General features: G+C 43.5%; 1 protein-coding gene across 4 annotated transcripts in view; it reads right to left on the bottom strand.

Moving 5' to 3' along the window:
* Positions 1-18122, bottom strand: part of SLC22A23 (solute carrier family 22 member 23) — a 123958-nt gene extending 105836 nt beyond the window's left edge. For 2 of the 4 annotated variants that reach the window (XM_064507091.1, XM_064507093.1), the window contains exon 1: positions 16485-18122. In XM_064507091.1, the coding sequence (XP_064363161.1) occupies positions 16485-17006 (522 nt within the window). In that variant the 5' untranslated portion in view covers positions 17007-18122. The remainder of the gene's footprint in view (positions 1-16484) is intronic. The other 2 variants (XM_026114920.2, XM_064507092.1) reach the window with 2 other exon arrangements.
* Positions 18123-20671: the final 2549 nt, after the last annotated feature.

Genomic DNA, 20671 nt, shown 5'->3' with positions numbered 1-20671 from the left:
AGCACAGCTAACTTTGGAGAGTCAGATATTCCAAACTGAAATTCTGAAGTGTAAATGGTTATCTATATGTAATGTAATGGCAGTGGTCCCCTGGACAACACTAGGCTGTAGTTTCACGGCCAAACAGAATAAAAACATACAATTTATTTTTTCGAAAGTCAAATGCAACTTCAAGGCAAAGCTTCCCTTAAAGAGTTTAAATAGGTGCACTGGCATTTTAGGCAATTTCACAGATAAGGCTAGATCTGACTCATCCATCTGCTTTCAAGATCACAGGATACATCCTCCCTAGAATATCCATCTCACCAAGAAGTATAGCACTTTCTTGGCAAAAACACTTGTGTCAACTTTCTGTAAACATTCAAGCGCAGGCTTTTTGTTCTAGTTAAAAGTATTTTAACTAGTATTCTACAAGTACTGACTTGTAGAAGTCAGGAGATGCACATCTGATGCTGTAACGCATTCTGCAAGTTCCATATTGAAGGCGCTAGGGAATCAGAAGCAAAGAGCATGAGTGATTTTTTTCTTCACCAAATACCTATGAACTATTTAAAGTAACCAGCTCAGCAAGGCAGTGAGAATTGCTCTCCAAAGATGTTGACATCTTACAAGTATTTTATTTAGAAAGTAGGGGAAATGCAATTCCTAATATTTGCAAATACAGAACCAATCTCCCATTTGCAAAGAAGATATTTGTCCAGACAAGCTATGGACAAAACAAAAAGCAGTAGGTACTTCTAAACTCCAGAAAGACTTTCAAATGCAATTGTTCAGGGTTTATTTTCCACAGTCCAGAAGGTGTATATACTGCTTAAAAACAAGAAATATTTTTTGACTGTGGAGTATAAGTGTATTAAAAATAGTTATAATTATGCAAGGACACTTTTTAAAGGCCATCTCTGCAAGATACTTGTTTTCATTTTAGTGCTGTCAGAGGAACACTAATGCCATCCAAGTGCAAAAGAAAAAAAAAAAAAAAGGCAGATACCCTAGTGCCTTTTCATCTTCACAGCATACCATTGCTAGTCAAAGATATCTGGCCCTTATATAAACCCCAGACAGAGAATGCTCAGTACCAGATTACATGCAGGTAAAGGTTCATGGTCGGAGGACCCAAAATCTCATTAAGAGCTCTTGTGAAATTTCAGGCCAAGACAACAGATATCAAACAAAATCGGCCACTTTGGCACACTGATTCATACAGCCAGAGTTTAAGGAGGGGAGAGTTAATCCATCAGCAGATCCTCCAGTAGTTCCTGAAATGCACTTACTCCTTTTGATAAGTCATCTGTAAATCAGTTTTTCATTTGTTTGTTTTTAAAACTACGTACCAAATCTTCAGCTGCTGTGAAAATAAAGAACAGATATCTCTGTGCAAACCCTTCATGTGACTGTTTCCTGCCTTCGGTTAAATCCTGCCTTGGCGATCCAGCGTGAGTCTATTCAAAACACAGTTGATCTCCCAAGTTCACAAAGAAAGTGTAACATGGGTGCTGACAGGCACACGTAGCTCCTGAGCTCCACTGAATCTTACTTCAAAAAAAATCATCAGAATTCGTAACTGTGGAAATGGTGAAATATTTCACTAGTTTTTTTTCAGCAGAAACTTTCAGAAAAACTGCTACAATCTAAAACTACTTCCTCAGTAGTAAGAGCTCAAGTGTACCCCTGTTTCTTCTCTGTCAGCTGTTACAGACCAGAGAAGGCTCACTGTAAAGCAATTATCCAAAATAAACACAGAATCTCTTATAGAAGACAAGGAAAGTTTGGGCAGAATTTCTGTGGGTTCCACCAGATATTTGGCTTGAAAAGAGAAAAGAGAACAAGGAGAGGGCACAAAAGAGAAAGTGGACACACATTCAATAGCACACTCTGATAAAGACTGCATTAACAGGAAAAAAAATAAGTAGTAAATTCTGCCCATCAATCTTTAACACAGCAACAGAACAAACTTTATCACACTGTAAGTATAAGAGTTTTGCCATGAACCTGTGCTCCTTCCTCCCTCCCCTGACCCATCAAAAGCCAAACACTGAGGATTTCAGTCTCAGTTTAGAACAGCTGGAAATAGAGGGTTGTCAAGCAGGAAGTGTTATATAACATCAATGCTGTCTTTCCACTTACATACGTACACCTCTGCTCTACAGAACTGAAAATATTCGATGCATGCCCATGTGTCACAGGTGTGGCTAGAGCCACGGCAGCTCCTGCTGTAAATGCTAAGGGTTTCATCCTGCAAACACAACACTCGGGTTTACTCCAAGAATGAAGAAATCACAGGGGTCCATGTATTTGCAGAACAAAATGCTGGGACAGGCAGAGCTTACAAGAACTTAAGCAGCACTCCCAATAAATCTGCACTGGGAGACTGTTTTGGCCAGAGACTACTCAATAATCCCCTATTGCCTCTTAAGGTTAAGGTTAATACGTTACGTGCAGGCCAGGCCACTAAATCCCCTCACTCCTCTGGCAGAGCCCCTGGATGCCCTGTTTGGGAGTTGACATAACTCCCAACTGGAAGGAAGGGTGCTGCTAGGTTTACAATGCTCCCTGGGTTTTCTTTCTGTGTCCTCCATCCAGATCTCTAATGCCTGAGATCTGATGAAGTGACAGGCTGAGCAACAGTACTGAACTGTTATGCCTAAAAAAAATTATTGATAAAACATGATTGTGGAGAGGGAACCTTTAAAACAAACAAACAAAAAAAGCATTTTCTGGTAGCGCTGCAGCAATGTAGAGATTCTGTCACCTATGCAGATGTGCAATATATTGCAAGCGGGGTTTTTTTTTCATGTTGTGACAGCAATTTTTGTCAAAGCTTAAAGAGTCACACCTTAAGGATCCTAATGTTTAATTGATCTCAGTGAGTCACCACCCATGCTGTGAGTCACTATGTTTCAAACAAGAAGTCAAGATGGAGGACTCTATTTGAAACATGTTTTGGAAGACACCTGGCAAAAGTAAACGCATCCAAGAAAGTAACCATTCTCTAACTTCTGCACCAGCAATGAAAATGTGGATAAGGCTCATGTAGTGAGCCAGGATTCACTCTGAAGTTAAGGAAAGGTTTATGAAAGTACCAGTGTAAAGTCTGCTGCATGATTGTTGTTATAAACATAAGTCCTCTTAACTAAGGGCTCCTGCCTTGAAATCGGTCTTCACTTCCTACTACTGAAGCCGTAACACTGTGGCATCTGAACAAACTGAATAGCCCCTGCAAGAAGGTTGTAATAAGATGCCTATCAAGGATTTGGTTTGCACTGTCTTCATTTTGACTGCATAGAAAATGGTGTAAGGAAGACCTGTGTGTTGTAAGAAGAACAGAGACAGGAGCAAGGTATTCCTGTCCAGCACTTGCCAGGAGGGCTTCTGCGAGTGCAAGTTGTGGGTTCGCAGCCAGTTTAAGATGATCTACGTCCAGACTGCTGCCAAAAAAGAGCAGACCCTTCCCCAAACACTTTGCAGATGGGTGAAGTCTCTGCTTTGACTGCTCCATGCATCAGTTTTGGCACAAGGAGACAAGAGGATCACCCACACGGCTGCCCTGGAAGACCTATGCCAAGCATGATGAGTCCTTCCCCAATGAGGCAGCTCCTCATCTGCTGTGCTGGGCTTTGTGGACTTCATTCCAAGGCACATAGTGTGCCCCACGCACTGCAAACGGCCTCTCAGCCCTCAGAGAAAAAGCTCCTCTTCCAGAGCCCCAAGCCTCTAAACATCACGTACTCCACAGCTCACCCCGGCAGCCCCCAAACTGCTCTTAGAGAAAAGCCAGAAGCTCCTGTGTGCATCAGATAGTGATTTTAACAACAGTAAATGGAAATAAGAATCTATCACTTGTCACTCAGGTCCACGTATACTGGGCCTCTCATTACTTTGTTCTTTTCCTTCCTGCTTCATCATTTCATAGCCAAAGCCTGTCAATTTTCCCTGGACAGCACTAAAATCCATCTTTTCTTTCCATTTCTATATAAATACCTTGTGTAGTGTGAATTTAAATTTATGATGCCTCCAGATTCTCTCAGAAAAACGTGAACCACAAAAGGTGTTTTTGTTTTTTTAAACAAACTATATTAAAAAAAAAAAAAAAGTCAAGTGATGTTTTTCCATATGCTGTAAATAAGGAAAAGCAAGCCTGTAACCAGGTATTTATTGCTGGAGAAAGAGCTCCAACAACAAAAACAACAACAGCAACAATAACAACACAAAAATGTCGGTACTTCTACCATAATATACCTGCCACCAATGCCTTTTCTCTGGACTAAACTATTACAGCTCCTGGAGACCACTGTAACAAGACTTCCCTCCAGGCTGCGACGGGAAAATGCTTCTCTCCTTCCCTTCTCAACTCCCAACCAAAGGTGACAATCTAACTGTATTTTTAACCTTAAAGAAAACGTACAAGCTCTAGAAAATGGTGCGTTCTTTAGTATTGCTCAACTTTATAGAAAATAACTGTGCAGTTAAACACTATTAAAGAGAATGTAGAAGAAGCCTCACAAAGGGACACGCCAGCCCAACTCTAACACTTAAAGTTCGGGTGGTTTTACTGACACACATTTCTGAAGAACAGTTGAGGAAGTCCTGGCACACTTTTAATAACATTCCTTCCTGCCATATGACTGCACAGCTCAGATGTCTCTGTATCATCTACTCAGCAGTGACAACAGCGGGGCATTTAAAGTAGCAAATCTGATGTTTTAAGCTTCGAGGTTCAGGGCAGCGTCGTCTCTCCTTCGAGAACACAGCTAAGCAAAGCTCTTTCCCATCCCAAACATATTTTAAGTATTAATAAAGTGTTCTTGAGAACATCTGGCACTTTTGACCACCAACACAACCAACTCTATGGCTGCAACAAGAAAATAAACCTGGGAAGGTTTATTCAAAAGAAGGTGCAAAAATAAACAAATTCCTCTTTCTTTGGCCAGTCATATCAAGAATCTCTCACCTTCCAAAAGATAACTGTCCTACTGATGGGAGGAGGAAATCCACATAAATGCCTTCCAATTCTTATCAGACACAGCTGGACTTACCTGGGCAACACAAGAATCATCAAAAAAAAAAAAAAATCCAGCTACTGAGATTTTTGTTTTCTTTAAACAGCCAAAGAAATCTGCACCACCTAGATTGGAATGCTGTAACCCAAGGCACAGTAAACACCTGACTTTTAAGCTAATTCCTTTTGGCACAATATTAGATCATAAGTACTGCACACATTCACTTTCTCCAACTTTATTGTAAGTAGATGCTTTTGTTGAAGATCTCCAACCAATGCCTGAGTACTCTGGATTTTTTAAAGATACATAGCTAAATCCTTCTCCTAAAAAAGTTTCTACTGAGAAGGTACAGACTGATATTTTGAGAGGCTTAAAATTGCCCAAATTTGCAAGAATTTTTAATAAGATAGCAAGAGAGATATTGCATGTATCATGATATCACCTTTTGTTCAGTCTCTGCCTCTTCCCTATCCCCACCAAATTTGGGGTCCTTATTCCCATACACTGGAGCTTACTAACTAAATAGACACAAGGGTTTGTTTTGTTTAGTTTCTTACCTCGCTGATTTTTCTTAAAGTAGGAATAACATTTTCCCCACATTTCATTCTTTGAAACCAGTAAACTGTTTCAGACCAAGGCAGACACCTGGCAGAGAAAGCTGTAGCCAAAGAAAGTTACTCATGGACAGTGAATACAGAGTCTTATAAATGGAAAATGTCAGGTAGCTTTAGCTCTAGATATAACTGCCTAGAGCATGTATGATTTTGGGGGGGGGGGGGAAGAGAGAAAAAAAAAAAGAAAAACACCCTACTTTTGACTAGTGCCACAAAGCCAAGGGTTTGGGGGAAATCGGGAGAGGTGGGAGAAGGAGGGGAGAGAGAGAGAGAGAGAAGGAGAGAGCGTGCAAGTGAGACATACACTTAGCAGTCTTCCAAGAAAGGTATAATTAGATCATGCAGTGTTGCGTGAAAGCAATTTCATGTACCTCTGAAAACAGTTTCCATCCCTGCAAAACAGTACAGGACTGTAGAGCAGCGGACTTCACTAATTTACCTAATTGTTTCTGAAGTTTAACTTAACTGAATTTGCCAAAATACATCCTTCAGAACCACATTTTCAGATATGCATGACTTGGCTGTGAAATTTCCACATTAATTTTTGAAGCGTACTTTTTTTAGGCCTGGTACTTCAATCTTAAAAATAAAACACCGGCTCAGTGTCACACATCACTACATGAACAGCGAGATATAAAAGCAGCACTTCCACCTGAAGTTTTATAAACTTCGTCTCAGTCGCAAGGACGGGAAACCTAGGGCACAGGTTATGCTATGGTACTCGCAGTCACAGAGGCCCAGATGCGTTGCCTTGTACATTAATCACTCTGCAGTAAATCCGCTGCCACCACTGCACCCCCAGGGCGACACTCTCTGCTCACTGTGGGCAGCCCCGTTCCCCCCGCCGGCCTCAGCAAAGACGACACCTAGAAAAGACGCGACTGGAGCCTCTTCTGCCTGTGCTGCAGCGCCGTCCCCACTGGCAGAGTGACGCCGCTCACATCTGCGTGCCCAGTGCCATATCTCACACCTCTCAAACCCAGCTCTTCTAGGACCCCTTTCCCCCTGCTGTGGGGAGAGAGGGAAGAGTGCTGCAGCCGAGTCCCGCATCGATGGGGCGCTTCTTGTTAAATTTGGTGACCACATTGCACCACACCATACTTCTCTATTTCATCACACGGATTCACCTCACACTACAGTATTGCCCTAAAATCCTCTTTGCCATTAAGGAGGGGGTAGTATGCCATGTGACATCAAACCAGAAACCCCCATGCCTGTGGCAGTCAATGGACCTTGTCTTGATGACTGGCAGTGCGAGATTCACCCCTCTCTTTCCACCCCATCCCACAGACTGTCGCAATTAGGGAAGGATTTGTTTTGGTTTTTTGCTTGTTTTGTTTTTTAAGCCCAGATCACTTCTGTCACCTGGTTCAGCATACAGGGAACAAACAACTAACTGCACCAGGACAGCTGAGTGAGTCACATAACAGCCCGCTCAAGCAGTGCAGCAATCAAGAGACAAGCCCAAAACTTCATGAACTTGCAAAAAGATACAAAACACAAAAAAGCCTTTATTTCCAGGTTAGTTTACTGGCTGTGAAAAGTTTTTTCTAATTTAATGATGTTTACTAAGCTATTGTTCAGTCTATGCCATAGGCTCCTCCAAGTTATTCATCAAACACATCAGCAGAATTCCAGATGAAAAGATGCCTTCTAAAACATCACAGAACTGGAAAAGTTTCATCTATCCTTCAATTTCACATTTTAATCTGGAGCAATTAACTCTTCTGTTCCCAACCTTGCTCTCATCACAGATCTGTGTCTTTTCCCCAACAGGGCAGAGAAGAAGGAAGTTTGTTAAGTAAATAATCATCAGTAATATACTAACAATTAAAATATGATTTGTTAATCAAATGCCACTCTTCTGAATACTCAACCTGATTAAATCAATTTTAGTAGAATCCATACACCATCCACTTCTCCATCACTTCTTCCTTTATTTTCAGTGGCAGGATATCTTTATTCTAAGACATTTGATCTTCTCCAGCCTTTGCCCAGCCCCAGATTAGACAACTAACTTGTTTCTCAGATGAGGTGATCTACTTAACTTTTTCCAACTCTGTAATGTCATCTAACATCAAAGTCTTGGGAGACAAAAGAAAAAAAAAAAAAAAAAAAAGAAAAAATCTCGCATGGAGCTTTCATGAATGCTATAGTCATAGCTTTCCAGAGAGTAGGATCTGGCTTTTTCCATCTCTTCTTTTTTTTACACCTCCATGCTGTAATTAAGTATCTTTTTTACATGTATACTGAGGTTGTTTGGAAACAAGTGTCACAAAACTGAACTTAAATTTTAATCTTTGCTTTAAGAGCCATAGCTGTTTGTCCCACTCCAGCCATATGAAAACACCAGAGGAAGCAATGCCCACCAACAGGAACTGACAGACACACCGGGAAAAAAAGGTTTTCAGTGGCCATCCCTCAGTTTTCAACTTATGCCAGCATGTATTCTCAAAAAGTTACTTGCTGATGGGACTGGCTTTGAGACTAAACAAAATAAGAACTTGAACAAGTTTTCAAATTCATCTAAGGTCTAAGCACTGTAAATGGAAACCATATTTAAAACACTAACATTTTAGTTAAATATTAACTTTCACTGTCATCTGATTATCAAAACCAAGTTAATACTTTGAACATTGACATTTTTCAGGCTGCCAAAACACTGTATGTGTAAAACACATTATGCATGTACAGCCTTGAAAGGGTTGACACAGCAGGAGTCTAATTTACTCTCTTATTGGGCTTTCTCAAGAATTGGGGGAAAACCTTGAAAATGCCAAACAAGGCATAAAACTCTGAAATGGAGAAGAGTGAAGACGACGACAAGAAGGGGAAGCAAATCTCTGAGCAAGTGAAATACTTGCTCAAAGCCATCATAGATAAAAAGATCAAATTTTAACATGTAATTATTACTGCTCCAACCCTGCCTTCTCATCATTTGAGGGCTAGAGTTATTAAAACTTGGGCAAGAAGAGAAGGAGAGGGAGGAGGGAAAAAAGAGGGTCTAGAATTAGTTCAGAATTAAATAAATATTAAGGGGAAGGGAGAAAGGATGAAAATACTCAACTTGTTCTACAAATCAAAACATGATGCCGGTCTGCAGACTATGCTATAAAGCCCTGGGATAGTGGAGGGGGAAAGGTCTTGTGGTTTGATTTGTATTTCTCATTCTTAACAATATTTGTAACCTAGATATTGCAACATTGTATAAAGGTTTACAGACTTTGGTCTGGAAAACAAGAGGAGATTGGATGATTCCTGAACACTGCAGAGCAACAGAAGGATAGTATTTGCTACAAAATGAATTCCTCAAGAACTGTTGTAAGTTGAAATACCTTTCAACAGAACCAGACTAGTCTGTTTTCTGAAAACTGTTCAAAAGCAGCTATAAATCACATTCTGCTAGATAAGGCTAATTAACATTTTTCTGGATCTTACAAATAACATTCCTTATTATCTTGACTTGGTTACTTGTGGATCTAAATAGACATTGGGACTACCAATGGAATATATTTACTTATTTAGTCTTTTCTTCTTGCACTTCAGCAGGACAGTTAGCCCATGTGGGGCTCTCCCTCAGCTGTGAACTGAAGGCAAAAAAAAAAGTCCTATACTCCATATTGAATTTTCCTCCTGGGAAGCAGATGAGGGAGAAAAAATGAACTGGTTATGACAGTACAGACATTCACTTACATCATTTAATATAGTACAGGATGGCATTCAGGTACTGCAGCAGCGAGGACAATATTATAATGTATATAGACAGATGATGAAAACTGTAAAGATGCATACAACAATAGCAAGGTAAGACAAAGAAGTATATGCCTTGCACCACCTTTCTCCACAGGAATGAGTACCACTCAGTCTCTAACTCCCTGGATACTTTTGCTCTTGCTTTGCGTCATCATTGTACAAGCAGAAGTTTCAGTCCTGAATTCACTGGTTGCACCAGACATATGCACTGCAGTCAGCCAACCTGCCCATGCACAGCAGCACTGATACATCTCCAGCCATGTGGGAATATGTGCTCTATATTCCCAGTACATATGACGTGGCCTGGATTGGTCAGAGCTACTGAATGCACACATTAATCATCTCTGCTGCCAGGGTGTGGGCCAGAGCTGCTCAATGCTGAAACTGTTTTTGTTTAATACCTCTGTCATAACCTCAATTATAAGTTCTCCTTGTACCTCCTTTCTCCTTGTAGACCCCCTCAAGGTCCTTCCTCCTTCTTTTATATGAAAAATACTAGAGTATATAAAAGGTCACCTCCTCTCAAAAGTCAAGTGCAGAAATCATGGTACTGGAACTAAGCACGTGTTTAAGAGTTTGAGACCGGAGCCCCAGAGAGGTTAATGCAAGAATTGAAAACTCAGCCCTGCTGCAAAGCTGCAGCATCTTTTTTATGGTAAGATTCTCTGATATTTTACACATCATTACAGCAGGCAGATTCCTTTCCTTTATAGCAAATTTCAGCCTACTTAATTCAACAGTTACTCATGGATAAGCCAGAATCACCCAGGCTATGCTGCAGAAAAATAAGAGGATGAAAGAATATGAAAGAGAGTGAGCAAGAACAACAGTTCCAAGCAGAGACTGTGTAATGTAATGCCAGATAGCCCAGAGAGGAAACTAGACAGAAATAAGTGGTCTGATGGGGAAAACAAAAGACAAGGTACACAAAAGTGTTAGATTCCTTTCACTGTTTTGTAAATTTAACAGCTCTCCAGAATTTATTTGGAAAGCTTTAATTTAAAATTTTGCACCATTACTACATCCAAAAGTTTTTAAGTTAAGGAAAACTATGACTCAACCTATTCTAGATATTTTTTTATTAAAAAAAAAAAAAAAAGAAGAAGAAGAAGAACACAACCATGATTTGCTGGCTTGTAATCCTCATCTTGGTGTTACCATGACAAACATCAAAACTGTCTCCAAATTAGATGCCTTCCTAAATGCCAGTGCCCCCTCTCCAACAGTTACTTTAAGAAAAAGATAGGTCATCTTTTACAATCTCTCTCTTGTAGCTAGAGTAAGAAGAGGTAAAACTGTTAGACCACTGAAGAAATTGCATTTTAAACTGCTTGAACAGTTGGTAAATATACACTATAGTTCAGTAATTTCTACCATAACACATGCAAAGTTGGTATATTAAAACTGAATGACTGAGAAGCAGGATCTACTAAGGGCTGGGGGGTGGGGGGGAACCCTAAACAAAAACAAAAAACCCTAAGCATTTCAAATGTCATATCCATACAGAAAAACACAACATGGTTTCAAGTACACACAGATAAAAAGGAAGACAAAATGTTCAATACTAAGTTTTGGAAAGCTGAAGATGCCTTTGAAGTATTGTAATTTGGAACTACCTTCCTGAAGGATTATTATTCATTCTACAAATACTGCAAAATGTATGTTAGGCTGAAATCAGATTCCTGTATCCAAGACACATTATCTTAAAGCTGAACATGAGCATTATAAACTCAATGTACTTTCCCTCTAGTGAAAAAAATCCATACCAAATAAAAAACATAACACTGCCTGAATTCTAACATCAATATTGGTCTTACTGCAGTCTCTGTTTTCTAGACCAATAGCTTAAAAATATTTCAGCCCCATATATAACAACTCCCCCCAAATGAAGAAATAATAGCTAAGCCCCCTAGACAAGTATTTGTAGTCCAGTGAAATAACACTTGGTTACCACAAGCACCAACACACAATAATTTACTGTTTGCAGGCAGACAGAGAACAATTCCACACAACTCTACAACACCTGGAAATGCTGGTACACTTACCAAAACAGACATCCATTTCTCTCTACCCAAGCAGAAAATCACACAGGAATTTGCACCACTGTTTCAGGGTGTTGTACGTTAGCACCCTGATAACCAGAATGCTTCATCAACTCTGTTTAATTGATATGGGCAATTCCCCGAAGAGCCTCAGCAGGGCACAGAATCTGCTCTCCTTGCTTTTTAAAAAGCAGATTTCTCATGCTGAGGTCTGGGAGCATTCAGATGAGCAACCAATGACTACTAGGTAATCCACAGAGTGGAGACACAAATTTTGGCATCTCTCTCCACAGCTGAGGAAGCCATAAAGTAGTAGTAGGGCACATGTAATATACTAGCTTTGGTCTTACCACTTCTGACCCAACTACTGCACTGGGCACAATAACTCAGGGTTTTAATAGATTTGGGACTAAGCAGAAGTTAGTCAGCCAGGAACCAACATGGACAAGACAAATCCTTGCAGTTGCAGGAAAGAAGAGAAGGATCAATATATTATATCAAATTTCTGGTTTCTTCTCTCAGCCAACTACAGGATACGCAGAAAAAAATCAGAAAACTCCTCCCATTTGTGCCTGGGAAGGGTGGCACAGTTGTTAGTTTAGGAAGCACTTTGTCAGAGTGATCCATTTGAAATAATTAACAAGTATACTCTGAAAGCGCACTTGGATATTGAAATGCACACCCGTCTTCTATCCCAAGAAATGCCCCCTGCAAACAGTGCAGAATTTGTCACCACTGCATCAAAGGTTTGTTTGTTGTAGTGTTTGTGGTTACCTGCTGGTACCTGCAATAATCCTGTGAGACAATACCACAGATGTCACTGCACAGAGCCATTTCCCCTCATTAATCTATCAGAAAATGCACATTAAAAAAATAATAGTAATAATAAAAAATGTATTTAAAAACAAAGTTTTTTGCCAGGTTTGCAAGCTGAATCAGCTCAAGACATGGCCAGAAAAGTGCCAGAACCACCTTAAAAGAAAGGTAACGTAGGCTGCTGGGCACAGATATCCCCTCGCAAGGGCAAAGAGCATCACATCACAGCTTAAACTGATCCAGCTTCGCCCCACAACAGAACTGCCCTGTGCTCACTGTTCTGCAGCACTGCCTGGGTTTTTCTCCCAAATTAAGCTCCTCTTTATTGGACGGGACTGTTTGCTACAGAGAGCAAACAAGAAAGACCGAACCAGTGGCAAATAGGTAAAATCATTGCATGTTACTTGGGAAAGAAGATGACTCAACCCAAATCAAGTGGGAAATTAAGAGCCAAGAGGAACAGCATTGCAGCAAAATAAGGCATCTGGAGTAGAAAAGCAGCCACAACAGAAATTCCCTTGTGACAAGACATGAAATATTATTACATAATTGTTCTGAGAGATTAAAAAGCAACCTTCAACTAACCACTTCTCTCTACCCCACCCCCAAGAGGGGGAATGATCTGGAAGGCTGGGAAGTCGCAGAGGGGGATGCTGTGCTATCATTTGCTACAATTTAATCAAGTCTCAGTCATTGCCCGTCGTCAGCTTTTGGTATCCATTAGACAAATTAGCATGTAGAAGAACAAACAACCCCACCACATAATGCAATTGAATGCAGTGGACAGGTCATCCTAGTAACGGAGTATAACAACAACCATCGATCTTGTAATAACTAAGAGCTTCTGTGGAAACTTTGCCCCAAGATTACAGATGACTTTGCAGATGGTTAGAAGATCCGGGCATGAAAGAGGTTAGCAAGAGAGTTTCAAAAGTCTCTGCTGAATACACACTGTAACCTCCTGCTAGGTTTCATGGCCATTTAAATTTAGTTGCGATTATGCTGCGTTTTGCGTTAACACTAAGAATTTGTCTGAACTGTCACTTAGCAAATGGGCAAAATGAGATGTCAGGTTTCCACTTTGCAAAAATGAGAGTATTTCTCAGCATCCTTCCTTTGGACAAAAGAGATAGATATTCCATATCAAGGGCAGATTTTATTATTAGCCTTTTGCCTGAAGGGTAGTTCAGTATACATAGCTTACAGATGATACACACTCACTCTGTTCGTAGTGATGTGATAATGGTGACGTGAAATCCCTGAAAGAAGCATTAAGCAGCACAACAGCCTTACAAGTGAATTGTCACAGAGAAAGATATCTAAATTCGAACCAAGCTAAGGTCCAAGATTTATGTACCAAGTCAGGACATTAGCTCAGATCTGTGATTTAATATGGCCACTGGAATTCCTGTTGTTAAATCATGCATCTGACCTCTTCACTGTATGTATTTCAACAGTCTTAAATAATAAGCAGTATGTTCTTTATTACCATTTCCAGTTCTAATGACTGGCAGGACTATAAAAAGCAACATTCCCAATGACTCAGTCAGAGAGGCCAGGATAATGGCAGTGCTTAGCATTGTGATGCCACTCTTCAAGAAATGTGCAAGGCCACCTTTGGCTCCAGCAAAGACTCAAAGAGCAGCAGGGATAAACAAACCACAGAGCGGGGCTGGAAATGGCAAGATCTCAACTCCATGAATCCCAATTATGACACAGGTTAGAAGAAAAAAAGGCACCAGGGAAGGGAGACCTGAAAAAACAGGCACAGAAAGACAACATCTGATGAAGGGGACCATTAGGAGAGGCTACAGAGACGACAAAACTCATCATAGTTTATGGATAGCTACCTGCTCCTGAGGGGCAGAAGACAGCAACGTTTCATGCACACATACATCAACAAAACAGAGCAGGAAATAAGCTTTGCACTAAATAAAATGAGAATTGTTTTATCATTTTTGAAGATGGAAAGAAAAAAAGCAACAGAACATTCACCAGTGATTAGCTTGGACTGCTGAAGATGAGAACAAGGGTATTTACTGGCCAAACAAAAGTGCATTTGTTAGTAATATACTTTTGGCTCTCTTTATGATATTTCAATATAACCTTTGGCTACTACACAGATGAGTGTATATTAGACTAAGATAGATTTAATAAAATTCTATTTAGAAAGATGAGAACATTGCATAATATGTACAGAAACAAATCTATTTTTGAGAGGAGTTAAGGAAAATCTGAACGTCCAGTTTTCTGAATTCATCAGTACAGCTCTTTTTCACAAAGGACAGTGGGAGGCATATAAGAGGAGTTAGCAGTTACAAGAACTACTCCTGCAATATCAGAAGACCTACTGGTTTATAAGAGAGGAAGACTGAATTAAGCTAGATTGATGTGCTGTTTGGGTTTTTCCTCTATTTCTTCATTAGGATAAAAACAGACTGCACACCCACCCAAAAAAACCAGTAACAAAACAAAACAAAAAAAAACAAACTAAGGAGAAATCCTGACCCTGAGAAAATAACCTAATTATAATTATATGGGATTACAAATCAAAGAGAAAGAGCTGCCAACTTTTTGGAAGCAAATATACACAAAAAATAAAAACTCTACATTGAAAAAAAACCCTCAGATGATTATTATTCTTTTTAATACAAAACAAGACAGCAGGGACCACAGCTGTTTATTTATCCATTAAATCAATCTGCCGTTTACTGCAAGTTCTTCCAAGGAAGATTTTTTTAGTTAAAAAGAAAAAAAAACCATAACTATAGCATGCAAGATAGCAAACTAAATCTCTCTCAACCTTTTATGGCTAACTTCATGATGACCTTCAAAAGACTCTCAACATTTCAAAAAATTTTTTACAGTTTACACTAAAAAGAAATATTTCAAGACCATTTTCTCCTTCCTACATCATCAGCATTAAGCCCTAAAACATTAAATAGCTGCCTCTAGTTATAAACACATGAAAATTTGCCTCTCTTAAATGTCAAATTTCATTATGTACTTTTACATCACAAACCATTAGAAGTCCCACCATGTGCTTGGGTTTTTCACATGGAAAGGGTGTAAGCAGGGTTTCTAAATTCATTCTGGATTCGTGTTTTTGGAGGCTTTCCTTTACTTCCCCCCCCCCCCCACCTCCCCACTGATGCACATGCTTTCAAGGGACACAAAGAGAAACTTAAAGAGTTTTCAATAATTACATGTGCTGGTTGACCAAAGCACAATCATGCTAGTCATCTGATTATTGCTGCATTTCTTTTTCCCAACTAGATAAGTAGTTAATCCAAAACACTGCTCCCAGGCAGGAACTAATTTTTGCTGAGTTTGGGGGTTTGAGATTAAGCAAACTACTTTCATGGTGTAACACTTTCATTTTACATTTCCAAGAGCTACAGTTGTTGGTTAACATGGATGAGGCCCATACACCAAGGGCATGGCTTTCACACGGCTGCTGGCAGGGAGCACCAAAACCTCTCAGGTGAAAAGGCAAGGCATCAGCAAAAACGGAATAACTGCAGAAAGCAGTGCAGCCTTCTTCACCAGAAATTTTCCACCTTAGCCTTATATTATGAAATACGAAGCAGAGCACCATGTACTTTCCACCTCTGAAGTACAACTTGTGTAAGACACATTTCTTCTTTTATTACTCTACTGAAAGCATTATCAAAGGCATGTGTACATAACAAGAAGAATCAATCAAAACTTTGTCTGGTTTTCCCCAACAGTGAGCATCTCATGAGCTTTCCCCCAAAAAAATCAACCTGATTTTTGGTTTGTACAGCAGCTTCAGCATACTTGTACAACAGTGAGCAATACAACTTGAGCTTCCTCTAAGATCCTTTTCTTTTACTGGCTCACAACCCTTCCATGCACCACAGCGCCTTTCCATGGGACACATGCCCAAGGGGCTACCAAAGAGAAACCCACGTCCCAGAGCCGCTGTGACAGCTGTCATCACTGGGATCATGGAGAGGCACCAAGGATACCCTTTTGGGACACAACTTTGCAACTCAGCACTGCGAACGGCTCCCAGGTACAAACCCCTGGGAAGCTTGCCACGATGACAGGGAGGGAAGTGAGATTTACTCCAGGCTGGGGGCAACTCACAGGGCCCACGACTGACCCCGCAATGCCGCTGGGCTGCAGTGAGCACGTCCACGGTGGGGTGCCTCGCTCACCTCTGCCCCAGCACAGCAGGCCCCCAAAGGAGCTGTGGTATCGGGGGGAGGGGGGCAGGAAAAGGATGCTTTTCTCACCTTGCTGACGACGTTTTGCATGAGGCCGGCTCCGATGCTGTAGTGCCACTCATGGCACTCGCACTCGCTGGCGTTGCTCCCCGCTGGCGTGGGCAGCACCGGCGGGGGGAAGAGGCTGCCGTTGCCGCTGCGGTTGGCGGGGCCCGGCGCTAGGTAGCCGCTCCCGTTGCCCTGCCCGTCTGCCTTCCGGCACCCGAAGTCCGGCTGGTCCAGGAGGAAGGAGTCCGAGAACTTGCTGAAGCCGATGAAGAGGGCCGGGATCCAGGTGAGCAGCACCAGGGTCCGCTGGTACCCGCCGCCCAGGCCCCCGAGGAAGGGCAGCACCGAGCCGTCGTAGTCGAGGAGCAGCGGGCTGCAGGCGGCGGCAGCGGCCGGCGGCAGCGTCTGGATCTCGGCGGCGGCGGCCCCGGCGGCGGAGGGCGGCCCCGGAGGGGCAGCGGCGCCCGCCGGCACCAAGCCGTTCTCCTCCGGCGGCGGCGGCCGGCCCCCGCCGCCCGCCTCGCGTCGCCGGTCTATCGCCATGTAGCCCGCCGGGGAGCCTCACATAGGGAGGGAGGACAGAGGCGGGCGCTGGCGGCCGGCGAGGGGGCGCCTCCGGCTACTGGCGGCCGCGGCGCTTGGCGCGATTCAAACCGGAGGGCAGCTTTTCCCTGTTTCCTGCTCCACACACACACACAACCCCCTACACACCTTGCTACACAGGCTGCCGGTGCGCGGCTGCCAGCCGGACCCGGCAGGAGACGGATGGGGGAGGGAAGGAGAGGGGCGAAGAAAGGGAGAGACACCGAGCAAGACCCTCACTCACTCACTCACTCGCTCGCTCACCTCCCCGCACTCTGCGACCACGGAGCGCTGCAGCTGCCGGCGGTGCCCCCCCTCCCCTCGCCTGTGCGTCAAGCTGCACTCATCCCAGCTTACCCTTCCCCCCTCCGAGAGGCATCGCCGAAAATAAAAGGAAGGATCCAGCCAGATCCGAGCATGCAATGGGCCAAAGGAGAGGGAGGGGGGAGAAAAGAAATAATAAGAAAAGCCACCCTACAAAGCAAACCCTGCAACAACAAACCAAGCAGAACCGGTGCAGCAAGGCTCTACGAACACGCCTCCTCTCCCGCTTTTGGTGAGGAGGAGGAGGAGGAGGAGGAGGAGGGAGGAGAGGAAAGGCAAAGAAAGAAGGAGAAGAAAATAACAGCTCCCGATGCGGCTTCCCAGCTTCAAGCCCAGCTAAGGGTCCCCTCCCGGATACGGCAGCAGCGGCGGCGGCAGCCCCCGGCACCCCACCGGCGGCCCCTGGCAGCCCCCCGCGGCGCACATCTGGCTCCGCCAGCGGGAGCAGCCCCGCCGGCCCCTCCGCGGCCCGGGCTGCGAGCAGCGCCGCAGCCAGCGCGGGGCCCCGCCACCGCCGTGTGCCTCCTGCAGCAGCCGCGCTCCCCCGCCGCCAGCCGCACGTACCGCCGAGGGGCGGGAGCTCGCCGGCCCCGCTCCCCGCCCGTGCGTGCGCGCCTCCCGGCAACCCCCACCTGCAAGCCCGGCCCCGCTGTCCGCCGCTCCGCCCTCGCGCTGCCGGGCGGCCGCACCTGCTCGCGCCGCGCCGCGCCGGCGGCCCGGCCCGGCCCGGCTCCCCCCGCGGGGGCCGCCGCCGCCGGCGGGGGCGGGATGGGGAGGGCGCGGGGCGGCTCCGCGCGGAGTTCCGCCCCGCCCCGCGGCCGCGCTGCGACGCGCCGCCCCCGCGGGGGCCCGAGCTAGGTGCCGGCGGCACCGGGGCGGCGGAAGGGGGAAGCGGGGAGAGGGCCGTGCAGTGAGGTGTTTCCAGCGCGCGGGTATTTCGATATTAATTATTTACGTGGCATCCGTTTAATAATGCAGGATAGCTGCAGCTGGGCTGGGCTAGGAAAGCGTCGGGGAGCCAAGTCGCAAGAGCACCCTGGGCAGCTGGAGAGGGGAGAGCGAGTGGACGGAGGAGAGACCTGGAAGGGTTGAAGGGGAAAGCTCAAAGTCAAGCTGGGCATTTCTGCGACCTGGAGTGATGCAAGCAGGTGTAGGTACATCATTTCAGTCAGGTTAACAAATTGCTCTGCACTTACTTACAAAAATCGTATTAACACCTCACATTAATTGTGAAATAATTGTAAACAACAATTACTTGCCATGATTAATGATGCTATTCCACTCACTTGCACTTCTTTCTGCTACAGAAAAAGACTAATCAGCTTTTGGGGGGGTTTTATCCTATTTTTACAATTTCATACTCCTTAAATGTGTCCAATTGCCTAGTTAAATGCCTAGTGCATTTATGTACAAGACTGTAAGGTTTTAGGAAAAACAGAAATTTCAAATTTGTGGAGCTTAGTTTTATGTTAAACTAAATTTGTTTCAGCATATAAGTGCCTTAGACTATTTCATCATGAACCTCAGCCTATGCATGCATTACTGAACAGCTACATTTTTCTTTGGAAGCAGAGAATTAGAGACAACAGATCAATATACGCTTGTACACATGAACATGATTAGAGAGCAGAAAATATTTGTGTGCGCTAGTATGGGATTGGGGTCATTGCTAAATATAAAAGCAAAAGCAAATTGTCAGTGGCCTTTCATTTACTTAAAACACCCTCTCTGTAGCAAGTTCTTATACACCATTATCTGCTTGGATCTTCCTCCCTGTTGCTTTTTCTTACACAGGACACCAAAAAGCTTTCCCCTGTGCTAGTGGCACTGGCTGTCTTGTGTGGCCTCCAGGCCTCCTCCTACTCCCTCCAAGTCTCCTGTGGAATAACCTATTCCCTCTGCTCACAGACTGCTTTCATTTGCAGAAAGCTAGGGATGAGAGGGGCTTCTGGAGGTCACCTTGTCCATCTCCCCCCACCCCACTGAGATTATCAGCTTTCATAATTCCTGGCAGAAATTTGTCTTAGGGATCTCCGGTAACAGAGACCCCTGCAGCCTCCCCGGGCAATCTGGCTTAGAGCCCTACTTGTTTGAAACTTTATCCTCATGTCAAATTTAAATATTCCTTGCTGAAACGTGAACCTGCTACTTCTTGTCCATGGAATTCATACCCTTTACTCTTCCAGTTGCCCTTTCACAATTGTGTCACTGTTATCATGTTCCTGGGCTGTGTTTTCTTTATGCTAACTGGCTACAATTTATCTGCGTTTCCTGACATTTCTGAGGCCTCCAATTGCCCTCCATTCTCCTCTGGTTTCCCTTCCGTTGCTGCACATAGTACGCAGCTGTGGCCTTACCGGTGCTGAGTTGTGCCCCAGCTTGTGTTTGTGCAGTTGATTAACCCTGCCTGCAAAATCACCTCCTCTCTCACTGCGTTTGAGTCACATTCTGTGCTTTTCAAACAATTTCTGAAGGTTGTTTTGAATTCTTCTTTCATGCTCCAGTGTACTTGCAGTCACTCCCCGATTAGTGCCACCTATAACAGTCATTAATGAAACTATCCAGGACAGACCCCTTTGGAGTACCCTCTATAAGCCATCCATCAGGGCCTTTACTAATGTACAGATTATGGCATTTGTTGCTCCTTTGTTCCATAACAAGGTCCGTTTCTCTGTCACAAAAGGAAACTTTGCTGGTTTGACCCAATCTCTCGCCGGCAAGTCCATGGTAATTGTTACTTATCTCTGTTTCCTTCTGACTGTTCACAAGTGATTTGTCTATTTTTACTGTCTGTTTTCTGGGGAGGGGAAATGGCTGACTGATCTATTTTTTTTTCATGGTCTTTTAAAGAAAGGCACCACTTTTGCCTTTTTCGGAACACTCCTTGGTTGTCCTCCCTGAACTCTCAAAGATAAACGCTAATGCCTCAGAAGTTGTTTCAGCCATTTCTTTCAGTTGCTTAGCATGAAATCAGGGCAGCCCATTGATTTGAACACCTCTAAATTATGTAGATACTCTATAACTCATTCTTTCCTAGCTGGGATGAAATCTTGCTCCTTTGTCATTAATATGTATCATGTAAATCACCTGATCACAAATGGCCTCTTTAGTAAAGACTGGTGCAGGAAAGGCATTAAACACTCTGTGCCTTCTCAGCATCAGTCAATAGCTTTCTCTTGCTGATGAGTAATACACTTTCTTTTGACTTCCCCTTACCACTGATGTACTTACTGAATGGTTTCTTGTTACTTGTGATGCTCTTGCTAGTTAAGTTTTATGTGTTGTATTGGATTTTCTGTGTT

This window comes from Dromaius novaehollandiae, chromosome 2, assembly GCF_036370855.1.
Source record: "Dromaius novaehollandiae isolate bDroNov1 chromosome 2, bDroNov1.hap1, whole genome shotgun sequence".
NCBI classification, from domain to species: domain Eukaryota; kingdom Metazoa; phylum Chordata; class Aves; order Casuariiformes; family Dromaiidae; genus Dromaius; species Dromaius novaehollandiae.
Note: the sequence above shows the minus strand (reverse complement) of the source record. Positions and strands in the feature narration are given on the sequence as shown.